The sequence below is a fragment of the Tigriopus californicus genome, chromosome 4 (assembly GCF_007210705.1).
Source record: "Tigriopus californicus strain San Diego chromosome 4, Tcal_SD_v2.1, whole genome shotgun sequence".
Classification (NCBI taxonomy): Eukaryota; Metazoa; Arthropoda; class Copepoda; order Harpacticoida; family Harpacticidae; genus Tigriopus; species Tigriopus californicus.
The window spans coordinates 2,741,186-2,762,167 of NC_081443.1; the positions used below are offsets into that span (position 1 = coordinate 2,741,186).

The following is a 20,982-nucleotide window of genomic DNA, read 5'->3' on the forward strand; positions in this document are numbered from 1 at the left end:
TCACGTTCCACAGCCAAGTTTGAAGACGGACCATTTTTGATGCTTGGAGGGGAACTTGGGGAACTTGGGTCCCAAGATGAAGAAGATGAGGTTCATCATCACCTGCTTGATTTGGCTCGTTTCACTCTTGGTTAGATCAATAATGGCACTCGACATTTGCCAAGTTTTCAGAGTTGCCTCTTTCACACCTTGCAATTAGGGAGATGCTTTAATGACGCTAAAGCTAATTATGGATCAGACCAATTACTCTTCATTCTTATGGGATAAAGTACATGTGTCAGTCTTTTCAGGATCCGGTCTAGTCTCTTGTCAATATATCCTGATTCATGACCTGTTCATCTTTAACACCTATACCATTGCAGTTGCAAATGCATCGAATTAGCTGCTCAATATCCCAACCAGTGCTAAAGCTACCTGATTACAGACGTATTCGTTTCAAGAGCCAACTGAAACATGTTTTTTGGGGGATCATAACTTGGAACCTATTGTCATAACCAAAACTGTGGTACTCTCAGGCACCCTTCTTGTTTGAATTTCTACTTCAATCGGTCATTTTGTTTTGTTTTACGGTTGGAAAACAGGAGTTGTTTCTTCCAATGCACTTTGTTTCTAATTTAGAAGAACTATCAAGACGCTAAACTTGAATGTCCTGGTTAACATGATTTTGAACAGTCCCTTGAGATATGTACTAAGCATTAAACAGTCAAGCATTGCTTTATAAATGCGTTAAATGCAGGAATGGACCGATTTGCTAATTCTAATCCTGTGATATGATGACACTAGTAAGCTATAATATTGTTCTAATAGTTATTTATCTTTTTATGGCTTTTGTGTTGTTTTGTATTGTCAGTAAGCCAATTAACACTTGTTGAGAAAAAAACCAACCTCATTTGGGCAAAGTTTTCACAAATATCCTAACTTTGGTTTCTGAAAGATATCCCTGATTTTCCTTACATTTAACAGCCTTTGCAAACGTTTATACACCTAACTTTACATATCTTTATGCCGTCATGACAGAGCCAAGAGTCGCAATGAATGATGCAAATGAACCATCATTCAACACCAAAAAATCGTGAGTGGATTAACCCGCTTATCAAAAGTAACCCTTCTGGTTTAAGAAAGAGAGAAAAGGAAGTGAACAGTACATGCTCATTTGCGGATATAGAACTTGGCAAGTGAGACAGTTCTTGTAACCACTCCCCGTGGATTTCTTTGGTTCAATAGGGCGGATCCCGACAATCACTTAATATTCTGACTCAATCCATTTGGCTGCATTCAAACGTCTTCCCGCCCTAACGAATTGGGACCCATTGTCAAAATCCGGTCCAGTCAATCGATTGTCAAAGTCTGATCGGAGCAAATGAGAACTGAAAACCTACACCATGGCAAAACCTGATTTTGATTCGGTCCGTTTTCCTCATGCACTCTGGTTCAAGGATTGGAACTCCGGTAGCCCCTTTTCAATTGTGTCCGTTTCGAAACAAGAACGATTCTCGATTTCCAAGTTCCAAACTCACTCCTCACTCCAGAGGGAAGAAGCAGAGGACTTAATACATTGGTTGGTTGGTAGGTGGGTGGGTGGATAGTTGGTTGACTGGTTGTACGTAAAAACTCGGCGAGCCGCGAGAGAAGCGAAAGAAGAGGGTGGAACTCGTCTCTCTCCTCGTGGAACATTGGAACGAGAACGGCCGATTGAGCTCTCAGTAGTGAAGCCAGTGGAGCCAGACGAGGAGAAAAAGGCGAATCCAAAGCCCCCTTTAGTGCTCTCCGTGAGCTTGAGATCGACAGAAGGTGGTTCCAGTGCTGCGTGATCTTGTCCGGCCTCTCTTTTCGAAACAAAACGACAACGACCAAGACCAGGACAACGACAACGACAACAGCAGTAACAACAGCAACGAGAACAGAGTTTTACCCAAAGGGTCTCTTAGGGACAGTGTGCGTTCGGTTTGTCCCCTGGATGTGTCCAAGGCTGGAAATAGCGTTACCCAGCCTAGCTTTATGACTGAGATTTGTGTCTGGGCCTGATAACCAAGGTGGATGGATGGTCTTTAGGGTCTCTTTTGTCTCTTTTTATCTCGCACAATCTACTCGCTACCTCTACATATGAGAACAGACGAACGAACAAACAGCCTAGAGTGTCTCCTCCGTCAGACTTAATTTTCATTTCCAACGAGTTAAGCATGTGCTTGATGAGGTGGAGACGAAGCAATTAACTGGCTAGATCATCCTCGTTGGTTTATAGCTGGCAGGGCTATAAAAAGCCCCTCCCTATTTGGACCCTATTCGAAGTTGGCGAAAAATCTGAGGAGCCCTCAAGGTTCAAGAGCATCCTCGATGGGCCATGTTTTAATCATATATCGAGTGCACTAAGAAAAACAACAACAACAACAGCAACAACAATAGCGATAACAACACCAGCGGTCATAACTCGTTCTCGATCTTTGGGTCTCGTAGCTCACGAAAAATGATGGCGGGCTCAAATTTATTGCTCCAACATTCCATTCTTGTGCTTCAGATCCTTCTATCATGTTCCTCCAACCAAGGTAAGGAATTGAAATGGAAATCCGAGATCTTCCGCTTGAAAGTAGAAGAAATGCAATCATCAGTTAAGCTTAAGACAAACGAGACGCTCTTCTTAAACGATCCTTTTCGTCTTCTCCTTCAGTTCTGCAAGCTCTATTTCGAGAGATTCAGTTGAAGGATTCAGATTTCAGATTGATCCAAACTTTTAAAACTGGTCCTCAGATAGCTTTCGCACTTATTACCTATAATCCATAGAGCCCAAACTGGAATTGATCCCTTTCGTTTGCAGAATTAAGTTCGTGTGTTTTTTCATTAGCCAAAGCTGAGTGGGAATATGATAGATCGACTGATTGTGTTACCTTAAGTAAAAGGATTATGTGAAGGAGATGCGGTTAAGCTGTATTACAATGACGAAAATACTCACAGAACAAGGTCATCAAGTCACCTCGGAACATTGATTTGGGTAGATTTGGATTGGACCACTGAAGAGGATCCGTGTCTTTTAACCTTAATACCTGTCGTGCGGGTCAATAACCACATTCGATCCAAATGTTTGAGTAGTCCATGCTTCAGCTTAAATGTCAAATTAAGTAGCAAAGAAATGACTAATGGGCAACAAACAGTTGATTATTTGTCGTGTTCCAAGTTGTTCCCACAAGCTTGATTTGAACTGATTATAGACTATGCATAAAGACAAGCGCATTATGGGCTCATGATTCGGAACCAAGTTTTTCAGATCACATTCAGAAAGCAGAAAACCATAATTCCAACTATAGGAAACAAGCTCATGTTCAATTTCGTCCCAGGGGAGCCGACTGGTTATTGATTGAAGTAAGAAAGAAGTGGCCTAGTTTCTGTTATATTCCTGCAGCTCGTTCAGGTGGTCCTAATATTGACGGTTCTTTTTGCTGCATTCAAGCGATTGCAATCAAGCTGACGTCTTTACCTTTTGAAAGCTATTTTTGAAAATAGATTGTCTTGTTTGTCAAATTTATTTGCAGCCTAATAGGGCTTGACATTTCCCTCGTACCGTGAAGGGAGAACCAAAGCCCGATTTCCGCTGACATTCTACTACTCCAACCCTCCAACTGCCATTTCTGCTTCTTTTGGCCTTTTCATCTCAATTGATACGAAAAGGGTGAAATGTTTCATAAAAAAGAGGGGGAGAAAAAGTTAGGACAGAATCAAATTTAACAGGGGCTCATGTTTCGACGGAGGCAAGGAAACTTAGGTTCAGCTCCACAGAAATGAATTGAGAATCCTTACTTTGACAAAGACCATGACGTCACTCGGAAAGGTCGTCTTTTATTAGTGTTACAAACCACAAGGAAATCTTATTCTATCAATTGCGGCCGTGTGGTGAGTGATCAATAAATGCAGCGTTTTCGAGTCAACACGAATTTATGTCTTGCAGCCTGACAAGGATAACGATTGACGTTTGTATCATTGAAGAGACATATGTTAGCCCCACATATACATGACTAATCCTTACATTTAGAGGGCTAACATGAAGAACTAACGCCAAACCTAAAAGCTCTTTAATTTTGAAAGCCATTCATTGAATATTGGGTCAAGACTTTGAAGGTGCCATGTTGGCAACTTGCACTCTTGAAGGGTTTTCCTGGAACTTGGCTTTTCTTGTTTACCCACATAACATTTCCCGACATTTCGATTTCACGGTTTCTAAACACAAGGCGGTGCTTCTTGTTCCTCCACCCAGTCCTCCTCCGGAGAGCATAACAGTTGTTAGATGCCCTTCCACCACTCACTACAAGAAAATGAGGCAAATATGGGCCCCGGAAAGCTTCCAAGCACGCACTCCCCAGCAAAAAGTTGCGGCTTCTTCTTCTTCTTCGCCTTCTTCGCCATGTTCGGCTTTTGCCTCGAAGTGGTAGACGAAGAAGAAAAGTCAAAACATATCAAGTCTGAAATGGAACAAACTTGAGTTTTAACAGGGCTGGGTTATTTTTTTCGGATAGGGCCAACCAACCACCGCCTGTTTCAGGATTGATGAAGCCCCATCAAAGTGTTTCCTCTGAGGTAATTTTGTTGAGAGGCGTCCTCAGATTACATGTAATCTCATGTTTCACCTTCCACATTTCATTTTTCATGGCCCAGAAGGAATAAGTAAATCTTTGTTGTTCACTCGTACAACGATCCATACCTTCTATCATGAAGGTTCATACCCAACACTTCAAGGGGAGGCTTCTTTGTCGAAGAGGCGATCTTTCACGATTTCTCGGCCCACAAAGGGGGAAAAGAAAGAACTGAGCAAAAACTATGTAAATTAGTCAAATAAATCCAGAACATTTACCCCAAATTATACATAAAAAGGGCAAGTCATAAATCTGACGGTTTTTTGCTCTCCAACAAGTATGCAAAGTCTTAAGTCAAGTCCTCAGGGAAATGCTGAAGTGGAAAAAGTCATGAAATGATGCCATCCATAAAATCGAAATGGTCATGCATCCTTTGTTGTTTCTCTTCTTTGACATGGCCAGAAATTTGAACTTTTTGGCGTTGCAAACCAACAAATCGAAACAATGATGCCTTCATATTTCCTCATGCTCAATTAGAGAACCTGTGGTGCATTTCCTAAATTTGTTCACTCTTGCATGTAAATTAGTGAGGGGAAGAATAATTATCACTGCATTATACGTACACAGTACAAAGGGCCTTGAGAGGAGCGGCTCGTGCTCATCATATCCCAGGAGTAAGCATGTTTCCCACACTTCCATGGGTCATCAACAACATATTTCAGAGCGAAAAAGTGCATTTCAAAACACGACCGTGCGGTCTATCTCCAAAGCTCGCTTTGGTTGATCAAAGTCACAGTTGGATGTGTATTTGAAGGGTAATGTCGCAACAATAGGAAGGATATCAATCATCCTGAAGATGCAATCCCATTGAGTCTTCCTGGGTCCATTTTCCGTGTTCCCAAGCTAATATTGGTCGGCTCTTCTGAGTCCGTGATTTAAACGGAAAGTGCAACAAGGCCCGGATGCAGAAGGGTCATATTGTTTGTGAAAAATGGTCCTCCTAAATGTCATGAGAAACATATTCTCCGAATGCAATGCCGTTCTGGTAGACCAGCACGGTTGGCTGGTTGTATCCTCGTCCTCCTCGTCCTCCAATTAAGGCTCGTAAAGAGTCGAACCGTTTGGTTTTATGATGCCATGATATGAATCGCTCGTCAAACCTTGAACCTTGGAATGAATTAGTTCGAGGGGATTGTGTTTGTTTCCATAAATCAAATATCCTGCAAGCAAGATTTGTGGGCCTGTGACAAAACACCCAAGGACAGAGAGCAACCTTTCTATTCGTGGTCCTCTTTGGTTTCCCCTCCGATATTTTCATTCGAAAAGTAAACAAAGCAACGACCCTAAGGGTGACGCGCCCATTTTGGAGTTGGAAAACAATAAAGAGTTTGCAGAATCATCTCTCTTGAGACTCAGGGATCAAAGGGCATAGTTGGTTGGCCCAGCCGGGGGACGGGAAGGTCGACGAGATCACGTTATGGTGGCCTTTCCTTTAGAGGACAAAATCCAATACTTCCCCTTCTTGCAAGTTGGTTGCCAGCATTCTTTGTCAATTTAGGGCAAGGCTGCAAAAGAAGAAAAAACAATTCAGAATTTGGCTTCCCCTTCGTTCCACATCTGAGGATATGTACTGTGCTGTATACTACCTCGTGCCTTGTGTTGTTTCCCCCGGGATTTCTGCTGAAATCAGATTTCTGGCACTGCCAAATGATCTTTTGATTTCAACAATGTCTTGGCAATGGTCCCAGAAGGAACCATTTGGAGATCAGTCCAGATAATCTGAGAACTGCGTAGTGCTGTGTACAACATCATGATGCCAAAGCAACAGCATTATTGCCCATCTCTGGAACCCCTGAGGTCGCCACTAAAACGAGGCTAACAATATTATTGCTGAAGGATGAGTAGAACATTCGGAGGAAAAAGGTCTTCAAGATTTTTCGCTCTTCAAGAAAAACAAACTCGCTTCTTGGAATCCATTTGCCACCAAACATGTTCCTACGCATCAAAATTGACGAGACCTTGTTTGTTTCTCAAGCCTGAGCAAGATGAGAGGCGTTCCCGGATTCTCTAGTCTCTTAAAAACATCATACCTCCTGGATGCCACATTCTATTTTGGACTACCTTCTAACTGGTTTATTGTCCTGAGGCAAAATTATCAAGCAAACATTTGGCCAAGTTGACAAAGCCCTAATTTCATTTGAGCAAACTTTGCCCGGCTCAAAAAGACCAAACTGGGCTGGCTCAAGCAAGGCTTCATAGTCTAATCTGAATCGTTGAAATTTAGTGCAAATCATTGTTACAACCAACACTCGTTTACCTTTGTCCTCAGTAGGCCTCACGATGTAGCGCATACACATTGTACGTACGTACATAGGTATTACTCATAGGAACTGGTACTATATGGCATTGTGTGAAGCATTTGGGAAGATGCATGGCTCCCAATCGCAAAACAGGTGCAGATCTGATTTAAAAAGTTTTGAGCCATCCAAGCTTTTAGTTATTCGACACACTCAACCAGTTGCTTTCAATTCATGTCACGGGCGCCAAATTTGAATTTGTCATCTTGCTTCCTTTCCTCGAAGCCCAAACGCAGCAATGGAAGGCCACGAAAGAAATGTGCACTTCTGCTATCTCTTCTAATGTCTTCTGAATGACAATACCTTCTTCCTGTTACTTTTAACAATCCTCTAGTCGCCTTTAGAATATCCGACTCACTTTTGCCGACGAAATGTCCCCTCAAGGTTTTACTCCAACCCTTGAGGGTCATAAAACCAGAACCAGTAGAAAGGGGCGTATGCCTTCTATAAATCAGAATAGCGGGATTGCCATCTTCGAAGTTGCCCTATTACTGCAACAAAAAAGGCTTTTGACCCGTTTGGTTTTTCTTAAGTAAACAGGAAGGCTCTTGGGGTACTGCTGCGTCCTATAAACTCAAAGAATCTTTCCCAGGTCGGCTAGGTCTGTAGGGTACAAGATGAGCAGGGCCAGGTTTTTTTGTCATAAAACATCAAAGTCAAGGCAATAATTAGATTTTAGTTTTCGAAAATATGAGAGAAGGAGGACACATTTGAACAGAGTTTGTCAAACGTCTACCGACGTTCTGTACCTTTATTATGTCATCCTCTGTGGATGGTCCTCAATCCTAGAGGAGGAAAGGTTACTTTCGAATTTTTCTTCCTCGGTGAGTCTTTTTCACGGTGAAAGCTACGGAAGAAAAAAAACCTTTAGAGACAAATGAAACAACAATGGGCCAAATTAAGGCTGGAGGGGGAAAAGTTTGTGAAGCAGATATGGCCTTCGTCGTCGTCCTGGCCCACAAAGAAGGTTCGAGCCCTAATATTTCATAACTTGGAAAAGAATACTCGTATACACAGTTGAGTGGTCCAACTTCTTCATAGAGAGAATTAAATTGGAAACCTTCTTTCTCTGTGTGAGAAAAAAATAATCCTTCTTTTTTGCCCAGTTTCTCGTGTCTAAGATGAGAGGTCATGAAGAGAAATGATGTTTGCTCACTTTTTATGACAGGCAGAATCATGGAGCAAAAACTACTCGGTCTGTGTTCCAGATCCTGCACAATTGCAAATGGTGAATAAAACTTCTTGCGTTGTACACGAACTCTATGTATGTACGTACAAAAACACACAATACCTGGGAACAAGTTGCGGTAAAACTCGTTGGTAGCCATTATTTACCATGGATCGTTTGTTCCCATTACTCTCATGTGCGATTTCCCGCCCTGTGCCATTGTCCCAAAAAGGAGAGCTTGTCTCTAATTTCCTCCTTTTCGCGTAATACCCCCACTTGACACACTCAGGCCCATTTATATCTCCATTTGATTGATTTGCACATTGTTGGGAAACGTTATTTGCTCGTTCTTGCCTTCCTTTGTTTGTTGGTTGGTTGGTTGGTTAGTTGGTTGGTTGTTGATGGTGTGCGGAATGGTTCCAAAAGAAATGGAACGTTGCTCTCCTCTTCCTCTTCTTCTTCGTCGTCGTCGTCGTCCTCTTTCTTTTCCTCTCTTTCGTTTGCCGTGTCAGAAGGTGAGCAAATTATTCCCTGGTCTTCCAAGAAAACAAGAATTATCGGATGGGATTGGGGTTGAAAAAGGCTAGCAACATTAATTTGCCATTTATGACAGACTTTGGATATTTGCTATTGGGTACCTCCGTTCATTCTCCACAGGAAACATGTTACAATAACAACAACAATGATGATGATAATGATGATAGACCAAATGTTTTGAAATTCCAATCACCTGAAGGCAAAAGAGCATTCCTTCAAGCGTGTCATAATGTGCCACCACAACATTAAACGCAGTCAATGAAGCCTGAAATGTGTCGTTTCAGCGAGATCGTCTCTAAATTCAGACCATCAACTTGTGTTCATTCTTGTACGGTAGGTCCTGAATCAGCTTTCTAGATTTGGGAAGGAAGTTCTACCAAGTAGGTTTGCCTCTATATGTACCTATCATGGACCACAACTTGTCGGAATTACTCATCCCTACTTCCTCCAGCCTAAGGTCGGAAATAAATCGCCCTATACAATGAACAAACTGGCTACCCAACTCATTCATTGTAATCAATTAACTTCACCAATCACTCTCCTATACACATCTTGCCCAAGAAACAGTCCCGGGAAATGGTTTGCTTACTTTATAAGCACTGTGCCTGGAGACTTTCTACTATACCGTACATACGCGTATACCGTATCGTTATACCATACGGAACCTGAAAACTGGTCAACCCATGTTTTTGTTGCCGTGACTTGACCTCTGGCGAAGTTGTGACTCCATCGGCGTCCTTGGGATAAGCAATTGTTTAAAGTGACCAAATCTTTATAATCGAGGTCTTGACCAGCTAGCATCCTGTCTTGTCTCTTTTGGGGGCCAAAGAGTCCCCGAATCTAATGGTAAAGTAAAGCCGAGCAGCCTGTTTGGAAAGAAAATGTGACACATGTTTGAAATGAGGGCGATTCTGTTGCCTCTTTCAGCCTTTGGGATGGAGCACGATTCCTCCAGGGTCGGAAGGGAAACACCACTTGGCCTCATTTTCTAGATGGATTTCCCTTCCCAGATGGCAATCTGAGTTACAAACACGCCGAATGTAGTAGCACCCAAGACAAGATTTATGGCGGCGGAATGCTTCCTGAAATTCCTATATCTACAATGGCAGCATAACTCGAGGTGCCCATGAATCTTAGTAACCTATTCGATCGTTACACCGTGGAGCCAGCAATCGAAATGGGACTAGATAGCGCTCTTGACATGGACCATTGATTTTGACATGCATTACGGTGGGCAAAATTCTAATCCTGGCTAACTTTAATCCTCTCGCTCTCTTCTTCCTTTTGTAAAGAAAGTGCTCCGTAGCGTTGGCTTCCCGCACTAGCTGATGCGTACAAGCAAGGCAAGTTATTATAAGAGGAGGGCTTTGGTAGAATGGGGGAAGTTCCATCTTTGGTCTCTTTTGTGCCTCCCAACCCTCCATTGGCTTTCCAAAGGGCTCAACATCCGCCGCACTTTTTTTCTCACCGCCACATGTACGAACCACCGCTACAATAACACTATCAGATGAAGGGGCTTAGTTTTTGATGACACCATTCAGAGTGAGTCTTCCGGCAGTCTTTGGTACTGCAGAAATTATGCAAAAAGGTTCATTTTTCAAACCCACTCCATGTCTGCTGGAGACATTCTGAATCGACTAACTGACGTTTTGGGGCGTCTTGATTCCGTCACCCTGAAGCTCCTCATCCTCAGATTAAGTCTTGTCAAGTGCAAAAGCAACCTTCGGCGTTCTCGGCTGGATTAATAGATCTTCCCAAGCGTTCGGGAATATGTAGAAAATGAGCGAATGTTAGTGTGCGGGTGGAGAAGGAGAATAGCAGATCTGGTGGATTCGCTTGAACCTATGTCGCTTTGCTTTGAACGACATGGCTCGCTCTTGTTCCGACTCGAGTCGATGGCTATCTGAGAACCTCACTTTGCCATATCGCAGAACAAGCATTTTATTGGACCATGAAGCGATATTTTGAGATCCACCCACTGGCCCGAGGGCAAGAAAGACAGATGAGAAGATGAATATGACTTGATTACTTCAAGGAAGATAATACAGTTTGGTCATGGAACTATCAATACACGCAAAGACAAGGACGATGAAGAGAAGACGAGAACGATGAGAGCCCTTGGGCGGATCTGATCTGGATGAACATCCAACGTCTTGTGAGGCTCTTCTGCATAAATTATGATCGGATGGAATGGAGATGAAGGCGAGAGTGAGGAGGGAGTGAAAGAGAAGGAGAGTAATTTGCAGCCCCATGGGTTCCAACAGAAATGAAGTCAATGAGAAAGACAAGCAGGAGATCACACCGGGATAGTCTGTTGATCGACGAAGGCTGCGCATGGGTTTGTGATGAAAACTTTGGGGAAGCCTTCAAATATCCTTGAGTCAGCAGGCGGCGGCGACCTGTCCCAACTCCCAAGTTCAATCGAGGCCCAGGAGGATCATTTGAAATTCTCTTCTGGTTGCCACCCTCAAGGGCTACCGGAAATCTTGTCGATCTTGGAAGAGCAAAGGAACGTCAGTGAGGACGTCGATGGCTCACAGACCCCGATAGCTCACAGTCGCAGCAGAGTTGCTCGTTCGAACGAAATGAAAGTGAATCCATTGACGACTTGAGTTGGCTAGCAGCTGTGTGCGTTTGAGTTCGATTGGATGTTCAAGTATGACAATCCGGCCCCAAAATCCGTCCGTGAGCTTCATTTCGGTTAGCCATTCTTTCTCCACTTGGATTCTCATCAAATCGAATGGAAGTGATTTCGCTCAAGTTAATTGCTTTCACTGGAAACGAGGTCCTGCCTGGTCAGAGCGGGATTAGAATCGTTGCCAATGAAGTTGTTTTGCACCTTCCACTTGCACTTGCGCAATCTTTGGTTGGCTTTCTTGATGAAAAGAATGGGAAGTGCATGTTGAAAAGGGGAAAACTAATTTGGTTGAAAGGCCCACGAAACATGATATTGTCAACAGAATTGACCGTGGAGAGGGCAATGATAATATATCCACTTGCACAAACACCTCTCTCCATTGAGAGACAAGCAAGAATATTCAAGTTTACTCGGACCACCGGCGACGCTACTGTACTTTCTAACCCGATTGATCTCTGACAGGGGCCATGTTTGCGCAATGATTTCAGTATAAGACGCCTGCACGATACGGCTTGCAAGATTGGGAAACTATATTGGGCTGCAGCACCTCTAGTATCCTCTCTGATCCTCAGTCTTGAGACTCCTCCTTCCATTGAATAGCGGTGTTCATTCTGGGATGAGATGAATGGCATGGGGCAGAACTCGCTGTCGAAATTGAAGAAGCTCTCAAAGGTTCCTTGGCGTCCACAAATCTCTCTTGGGAAAATTGCTCGATGAGTTCCCACCTGCCTGGTGGCCTCTATTGACTATGCTGTACTACTTCGAAGGGGGAAAGACCTATCCAACTAAGCTAAGAAAGGGGAAGGCTTTGAGCCATACCAAAGCCACTTGTCACTACCAAAGCGACAGACTGATAACAAGTCGGGAGCTCTTGTTAAGTTATTGGCAAAGCAAATTCATGCCCCGTTTTTTTGCCTGATTCAGACGAGCTCAAATGAAAGCGAACCAAGAGAGGTGATCGACGACGGGTCTCAACTCGGGTTTCTTCCAGAGGGAAAGAATGCGTATTATTTGTCTATCTTTTTGTGGACTTGATCTCCCCGGAGTATTAGGCTGTCGCTCTCGTCGGAAAAAGATCCTCATCAAAAGGATTTAAGCAAGGCTTTGAAGTTGACCTTCCATTGAGACGGTCTCTCAAGCAAAATTTGGAATCCTCTCTTTTTTGCCAAACCCTGAAGACTCTGGAAACTACCACCCATCCACTGACCGACCACCAGTATCAAGGTCTTAAGAGTGCTTCCGGTACATCTAAAGTCCTCATAGAAATTCTCCTTCTACTTCCAAGTCGGAATGGATTGACCAGACAGACCCCAATGCCTCCTCACTGCGAAAGCGTTCCTCAGTTTGGAATAACGATTTCATCGTAATATATGTGACAATCTACTTCCAAAGAGATATTGAGAGGGAAGATTTGGAACAAAAAGTGCCAATAAAGTATTAAGAAAATGAACACCATGGTGTTCACCGCAAATTGCTCATACTATCCTAAAACTCCCTATAAAACCTGCTCACTTAAAACACACGCCTTTTTAAGGTTGTTTGGGTTTAGCTTGCGAGGGAATCTGGAAAAAAGTTTCCTTGAGAAATAATTACTTCCTGAGGATCTTTTGAGACATGCAAAAAGAGAGAGAGAAAGAGAGCGAGAGAGCAAATTAATTTGCATACATCATGTTCACAAGTCAACGCAAGATGCCTCGAACGACTCGGGCAAGATATGTCCTCCTCAAGCAAAGTCCCAAGGGACCCTTTTTCCATAGATATGTTTGCAATATAGAGGGGGACCCAACGGGAATGCTTTATCAGAGCGTCACAAGTTGTTTGCCTCCTCTTGAATGTCGTCCATTAGTTTCCCATTCTTGAGTTAGAGATGACCAAGCAAGAACAAGATACCAATCGAAGCTGGGTCGGCAACAATGAAACCTTTGAAGTTCGTGGTACAGTGGCTAGCATACTTATCAGGATCTCAGAGGAAGTTCTCCTGACCTTAGTGATTCTTATCCATAGATAAGAGGAAAGAACCAATGACAGTCTTTTTTCTCGACAAAAGCATACCTCAGGAATCTCCCATATTCAATCGATTGCACGGTGGTCTTTATCCATCTAATTCACAACGCCAGATCTGTGGTCTTCTACTCCATTCCAATGGCCTTTAACATCTACCTTGGTGCCCAGCCTTCTTATCTGCTCTTGTGTCTTTGAGGTCGAGCGAAAAGCCAAGACAAGAGAGAGAAGGAGAGAGAGAGAGATAAGAGCGCGACTGGAAGGAGGAAGAAGACGAAGAAGGTGGTTTACAATACCCTTGGGACCATCACTGACAGTCTAGTGGCCTAATTCTATCCTGTATATGCTAGCTTTGGTACTCATGAAACACTACCAACTTTGCTTGTTGCCTCGCCAGCTCGTAAACCCACTCGTCTTTCTCAAAAACTTGGCTTAAAAGATGAGATTCCCTCCTCCCAGCAACCAGCAACTAATAACCAACAACCTCTGTCGCCAATGGGAATGAATTAAGTTCTGAATTAGTTAGTACCTTTACAGAGGTTGTGGGAAGAACCAATTCTAGAGGCGAGAGAATCAAACACACGTGGCGACCTTCAGTGTTCAGTTTCCCAAACTTTGCTAATCACATCGTCCCATTTCCCCTTTTCCCCTTTTCCATGAGTTGCTTGGGGTTGTTTTTTCCCTGGGAAAGATTCGAGTTTCTTGGAAGTGCCTCCAAATGATCTCTTGGCTTATCTGAGGAATTGAAAGGAAGTATTTATTTAGAAGAAGAATTAATTTTCAGGCCTTTGCAAGTTTCTCGGCTTTAGAATTTTGTTTTCATTTGACAACTCATTGTTTCAAGTTTCAGCACGAGGGGAGAGAAAAAATGGTTTAAGCCTGTACGTAAGGATAGACGATTTCGTTTTGAATGAATCTACTTTCTTTCCACTTTGTTCCCAAAAGATAAAGTCATAAAACTTTGAATCGCTTAGTCGAGCATACAGGGATGCCATGATAGTTTTGTAGATTTCTCCAATTATCTTGAGAGGTTTGTGAAACTTAGACATGTCTTGATGATTCCTACGTAGCTTCTGCTCATGAAAGAGGTCGACACTCCAATTTCAATTCTAGTGTCAGTCTCCGAGAGACTTTACAGTGCCAGCAAAGTGCGAGCTCGGATCATATTGCTCGTGCCCCCTTGAATACGATGTGTTCCACAGTGCCAAGTTTACGGCAAATGAACAAGCCCTCTGGGTGTTCATGAAGTTTTCACATGAAGACAAAATAGGACCATGAAACGAATAGCCCTGTTGGACGAGAAGGTCGTGACGAAGTTGGTCGGGTTATATTGAAGATATCTTGACGAATATTAAGTTCTGGCTGAAGTTCTCTTTCTGCCAAGGCCCTCACTTACTAAGCCATTCTCGAAGCCGTAAGCTCCTTTTGTCAACATTATTCAAATCGTCAAGTGGGAAGTGGCCATAAAAGAAAAGCACCGGGCCAAGACTCGATCCATCACGGGATCTCCTTGCGTCATTCCAAGCAAAACTTTGGTGCTGCCCAAGTTGCTCCCTGAAATTCGTTCGCTTTTCCCCCATTATAAATGGAACGAACCTTCTAGTCTAGATGAATTCAACAATCTTGAACATGGATCCAAGCAAAAAGACTCCTCTAGTCTGGAAGCTATCACCACACGGGTCGCTTCAAGCTCATATTTGTTCCAATATTCCTCTCGGAATCTTTCTAACATTGGATGGACCCGATGATTAACCCGATTAACCCCTTTTCGTATTGGTTTGTTTTTCCAGCTTGGAGTTACCACCATCGAGACGAAAAGATTCAAGCAGACATCAATAAACTGTACGACACCCATCCGACTCCAAGCCACTCTGTGTCGCCTGAGGATGACAACATTGGTCGTATACGATCTCACCATCACGGATATCGCGAACAGCCCTCACCGCCGAGCGTCTCCGATGGGGACTCCGTTCCCGTGTTCGACCTCAATAATTCTCCTAATGTGACCGCAGTCCTGGACAAGACTGCTATTTTGAACTGCCGGGTCAAAGATGTCGGCAATAAGACGGTAACGACATACTATACAACGCTCAAATCATAGCCTAATCTAGCTTAAGATGTATCCAGCGTCAAATGTAGATTGTGGGAGTGCTTCCAAGAAAAGAAACCCTTTTACCGTGGGTGTTTTCCATGTGTGTGGTCCAAGCGAGTACGTACTCTTTCGGAGAATGACAATCTTGATGTTTGGTTCAATAACTCTTTTCCAAAGCTATCTTCAGGAGGATCTTTTAAGTCCCTCTAAGTTGTAAGACAGAGTTAATGATACCCTCTCGGTCGGAACGAACCGGAATTAGCCAAGTCACTAATGATAATGAATTGTTTCGAGAATCTCGACCAGGCCAGGCTCAAAAGAAACCAAAGGCCCTTGAGGAGACAAATTGCCTTATACGTCGTGGGTCGATTGACCCCCACTGGACATGACGTCAAATATTTGCTTACCCACTTTACATATTAGGAGAATGGTCCCCCCAGTACGTAGTAGAACTAATTAAAGACGATTAAGTTGTCTTGACCGACAGTTTAGGAACATTGCTGTTCTTGCTTGATTCTTTGTTTCGCGTGTTCAAGTTTCTCCCTAAGGTTCACTTTTTGTCGAAACAACAAACCATATTCGAGCACTTCTCAAAGTATCTCACGATCATTACTACATACACGGTGTAGCCAGTTTTTCGTGGCCAAAAGCATGTCTGAGCTCAATAAAGGGTGGCCAGAATGGCCGGAGCACCATTACAAGCCCTTGATTTCACCTGAATGCCATTAGCCGAGAACCATCACTTGAAGTGTTCTTTTAGTCTAGCCACCGTTAGCTTACAAGCAATGGCCTTAAAGGCCTCAAGATTTAATCTTGAACTCAATTCTTAAGTAGACCAATACCCATGCTTCCCTTGGTTTTCTTCCAGGTCTCTTGGGTACGATACTCGGATACGCATTTGCTCACAATCGGTCGATTGACCTACACATCGGACCTGCGGTTCAAGGCCATTCACAAGATGTTCTCAGAGGACTACTTGCTCCAAATCAAGCCCGTCACGCATCGGGATGCGGGCCAATACCAGTGTCAAATATCAACCACACCTCCAACAAGTCACACTGTCACGCTCTCCGTAGCAGGTGAGTTTTCGCCATGCCGGGCTAAAGGGGGCGATTATCCCCAGCCCATTGTAATGCCATTGAAGTAGGGTAATTGGTGTCATTGATTTCCATTTTCAGAGCCCAAGACCTCCATTCTTGGCGGCCCTGACATTCACCTGAAAGAAGGCAGTACCATGAACTTGACTTGTGTGATTGAAGATAGTCCTGAGCCGCCCTCTTACATTTTCTGGAGACACAATGATGCTGTAAGTATTATCGGTGTCTTGGTTTTATTGTTCACACACCTAGTATACTTCTTGTGTGTGTATTTCAGAGCAATTTTTCTGGTGTTTTTTCGATTCCACATTGAAGTAGTTAAGCATACCCAAGGCGAAAAAGCAATGTCCATTTTCCTTGTATCATTAGGGCCCCAGTCAAGAAGGCCCCATGTTTTGTTATATCTGCTTATTGTGGTTGGAATGCGAGGGCTTGTCTGTCGAGGGGAAAAGATGGAAGACCATCATTAAGCCTCCTACGAACTCTGGTCAGGATCAAGTTGATTGGATTTTCCGGAATAATAAAGGCTCGTGGAGCACTTGAGAAACGCCGAATCAATTGACCGTAAACACATATGGCTAGGTTCGATTTGTGGCCATTCCAATGTATTGCACTAAACCCCCGTCCCCTTTAGGAGTTGCATTACGTTTCATTGCAACACAGCTCGGGTGGCCTTATGCGAGCCTTTTGATGATTGAATACGTAGTTGTCAGTCCCCCACACAGACCATAAACTTCATGGCGTCAAACATCACATTTTCAAGCCTCAAGTTGTTTCAGAAAAGTGTCCGGAGACGGACACTTCAAAGGCGAGCTTGACAAGCCAGCTGTCAGTGTTTTGGCGAAATGGTCTAATCTCATTAGCCTCTCCTCAAGGTTGCGTTCGTCTTGAAAGTTTTAATAATGCTAGACAAGGCCCACGTCCCGGGTGCCAGTATTCAGATACATAAAAAACTTCTCCAGGAATACTACAATATGCAAAACATATCACAAAGAACCGTCCCACCAAACTCCCTCGAGACCTGCTCTTTCATCCATTCTTATTCTTCTTTGCCAGAAGCCAAGTGTGAACACTAGCATGACCAACGCTCATTTCAAAGCCCACAGGGAAGTCTGCTTAAACAAATTTGCATGACTTTTTACATCAAGCTCTCTCTCTCTCTCTCTCTCTTTTTCGTCGGTTTCGATCAGAGAAAGAGCAACTCTCTCAGAAGAATTTTGGGACGTACCTTCACAGTCTGGAACAATTTACCAAGCTCTAATGCTCTTTGTTTTTATGTGATCCCTTTCTAGTGTGTCCAAGAAAGCTCTACATGCAAGAAGCCGTTCCTCTTTTTTAAGGGATGCAACAAAGATTCATCCCAACTTATACAACGCTATTTCCATCAATCTAGTCTGGCCTTTGATTCTCAGTCATAATTTCGTATGTATGAGACAGAGAACGGAGATTGGAGAAGTTACTCATATGTGAACGTTCACGAATTAGAGTCAGCAGAGTTGTATCATTTCTTCCTTCTACTTTCATGGTTCAAGGTTAAAGCATCTATATTCTATTGGAATGTTTACCACTCTATCAATCAAGGCATTTATATTGCTTAAGACGTGGCTGTTGTTTTCTACGTGGTACTGTATCTCAAGGTGCAAAGTGGATGGTCGACTTTTTAGGTTTACATAACATGGTGTGACGACTCGTATATTTTATGGATCAAGTGGCATTTACTAATTTGTCAAAAGCGAAATGTCAGCCATTCAATTATTACACATGCAAAAAGCATACGATGAATGGAATCCTGGAAAAACTAGAAAATGATCTTGGAATTTCAATATCGAGCAATGGTTTCCGTTAGAAAGCAACCAGATATCACAAAGATTAATTTCATCGCATAACAATCCGCTAATTCTAGTCTATTCATTAAGATGGAGCTTTTTCACGGTTTGTTCTTGTTTTCTTTTCAGATCATATCCTACGACTCGCCACGAGGGGGCGTGAGTGTCATAACTGAAAAGGGTGACACCACAGCCAGTTTTCTGGTGGTTCAACACACAAAGCCGAGTGATTCCGGGACTTATTCCTGTTCGCCAAGTCTAGGACAAACCGTCTCAGTCAATGTTCATGTTCTCCGAGGTATGAGCTCATGTTCAATTTACTGCCTAACGTCAAAGGGATCGCATGCATTTGGGTTGATTGTTTAGTTCCATTACACCAAGGATCTTGCTTGCTCGAAAGGCTGTGCGTTTACGCACATGCTTAAACGCACTTGGGGCTTACCATTCGAGTGCAAGTATTTTTATTAACACTACCAATGATTGGTATATTGCAATAAAATGTGACTTTCTGAAGGCTTGAAGACCAAGGATGACGAGTAATGTGGTAGACAAAAGTTAAGCGTGATGAAGCAAGTTTTTTGCCTTCGAAGTGTCAACGTCATGTTTAAAGTTTTGTTTGGACCTTGGCTGGAATTTACTAAGAGTTTTAGCCCGATCCTTTTTCCTGGATTCTTCAACTGGAAGACGATTCCAGCCAATGGTGTACGTACATAGCAATTGCATTGAAAGAAACTGAAGGAAATTATTTCATCAGCTTTATGCCAGAGTTCCCTTCTCTGTTCTTTTTCAGGCGAGTATATCGGAGCACGCAAGGGTACCAATGCAGGGCATTCCATCATGGCACGGCCACGAAACGCCCTTTTAATGTTGCCACGCCTCCTACTCCCGGGAATGCTCAACTTCCTATTGGTAATGCTTGTATCGCAAAGCACCCAGCAAGTCAGTTGAAAGGCAAATTGATGGACTTTGAAGATCGAAGAAGCATTTTCTTGAAAGCGCTGAGTAAAATGAAGGAACGAAGACACGGAAAGGCAAGAAGTGCTTATTTTTCTCGCGTTTTGAGTGAAAAATGACGTGCAGAACATTTATCGTCAGTCAAAAACTTCCCCAAGTTCTGTCTTGCCACTGTCACTCAGGGAACAAAGAAGGTGCTCCGTGAAAACCTTCTGGACCTCCGAACATTTCTTGTGAAGAGCAGGTCCAAATGACCAGCCCTCATTTCCAATCCAAGGCTACGCATCGAAGAGGGACTTTCCGCGGCGTTTGTGTGAGGTTGCATTTTTTTAGTATTCTGGAATCGTCACGCTACTTCTTGAAGCTAACCAATGGTCTGATGATATTATCATGGTGACCGATCGAGAAACAGAGACACATTCGCAAATCTCTGACCCATAAATTGAAACAAAATATCACATTGTTGTCAAATTTCAACCCACCCCTTCTCCCCGAAGAGCAATTATGAATTACAACCTGTTACAAGTTAAATACGCAAAACTATCGAAGGATACTATAGCCCGCGATAAATGATTGTTTCAATAAATGTTACGAACGTTTCATGCAATATCTGAGTATTGAGAGATTCCTTCATTCTAATATTTAAAACCATATTCCCTAACAATTCTGATAGTGTGAGTGGTACTGAAATAAAGGAACTTACCACACACGTCTGTGTCCTTGTCAATCGGCGTTAAATCGACTCGTTGTGAAAAGGAAACCGATATGGGTCGCATTGATTATGCCGAATCCATACCAAAAAGCGGAAGTGAAGACCATCTTGGGAATCATGGCTTTGAAAACCAGTAACTCAGATAAAAATTAGGTCATTGCGTGTTCAGGGTCCCCAACCAAGAATTTGATTATGAGCCCAACTGGGCGATGATTGGCATAACACATACCTATCTATTTTCATGCCAACACATCGCTGATTGTCCCTTCAGACTTGACCCAAATATCAAGTGAAGCGTGGAACCCAAAAAAGGGAATTAAATAACAACTTGGTGCAGAACATGCCATATCCCTCAAGACAATCTATTAGTTGTCGCGACACATGTTCCACAAAACGCCCTCCTCCTTTTTAGTCCTGGGAGTGCTCTGTCTCGAATTCCCTCCACTCGGGACAAATGGAGTCGGATGCCAAATTGTCCCCCAAATTTTCCACCCCAAATCACCTTATCACCATCCTTAATCTCCGAGGGTTCTTTGGGCACCACCCTCGGCTTCTCCCGTCCCTTCTTCCGTCGTCCTAAGTGAGTGGGACAAGACGAGAGACAGAGAGAGAGAGAGATCCAAAATCCAATTATTGAGTTTACCATCAAGCTTGAGGAATCGTAGCCTAGAAAGGGCCGTTCGCCTGATCACTGCTTGATGTATGACCAACTCATTGTTGATACAAAACATTCGTATTCTCGTCAGATTTCATCAGTCACAACACGTTCAAGGCTCAATATTGATTTACCCTCCAAACTTCATCCCTCTTTTTCCATTTTTGTTGAAATCAAATTGAGTTTCGATGTTTAATGGTTTGTAAATCAGTATTTAAGCGGAAATGGACCACGAACATTCTACCTCATCAAGAATGGCAGCTAAGGGTGCAATTTGGGCAGAAGTGCATCAATATGCACTCACTGAAGCGAGGGACTGGGAAAAGTTTCTGAAGGGAGGGAGGGATTGATGGAACGGGAGGGGATGTTATAACCAGTGGCCATGT

General features: G+C 43.2%; 1 protein-coding gene across 1 annotated transcript; it reads left to right on the forward strand.

Annotated features, from left to right (window-relative positions):
• The first annotated feature begins 1,754 nt into the window (after nt 1-1,754).
• Nucleotides 1,755-19,936, forward strand: LOC131879245 (protein sidekick-1-like). Its single transcript, XM_059225510.1, has 6 exons — nt 1,755-2,543; nt 15,051-15,328; nt 16,221-16,431; nt 16,531-16,658; nt 18,405-18,573; nt 19,066-19,936. Exons 1-6 carry the CDS (start codon nt 2,465-2,467, stop codon nt 19,221-19,223), a joined length of 1,023 nt encoding a protein of 340 aa, XP_059081493.1. The 5' UTR covers nt 1,755-2,464; the 3' UTR covers nt 19,224-19,936.
• The last annotated feature ends 1,046 nt before the right edge of the window (nt 19,937-20,982 follow it).

Excerpts from the sequence above, each read along its gene's own strand:
- LOC131879245 (XM_059225510.1), top strand. The coding sequence starts at position 2,465 with ATGATGGCGGGCTCAAATTTATTGCTCCAACATTCCATTCTTGTGCTT. Across the intron at positions 16,659-18,404 it reads TCTGGAGACACAATGATGCT|ATCATATCCTACGACTCGCC; the intron begins GTAAGTATTATC and ends TTTTCTTTTCAG. Across the intron at positions 18,574-19,065 it reads CAATGTTCATGTTCTCCGAG|GCGAGTATATCGGAGCACGC; the intron begins GTATGAGCTCAT and ends GTTCTTTTTCAG.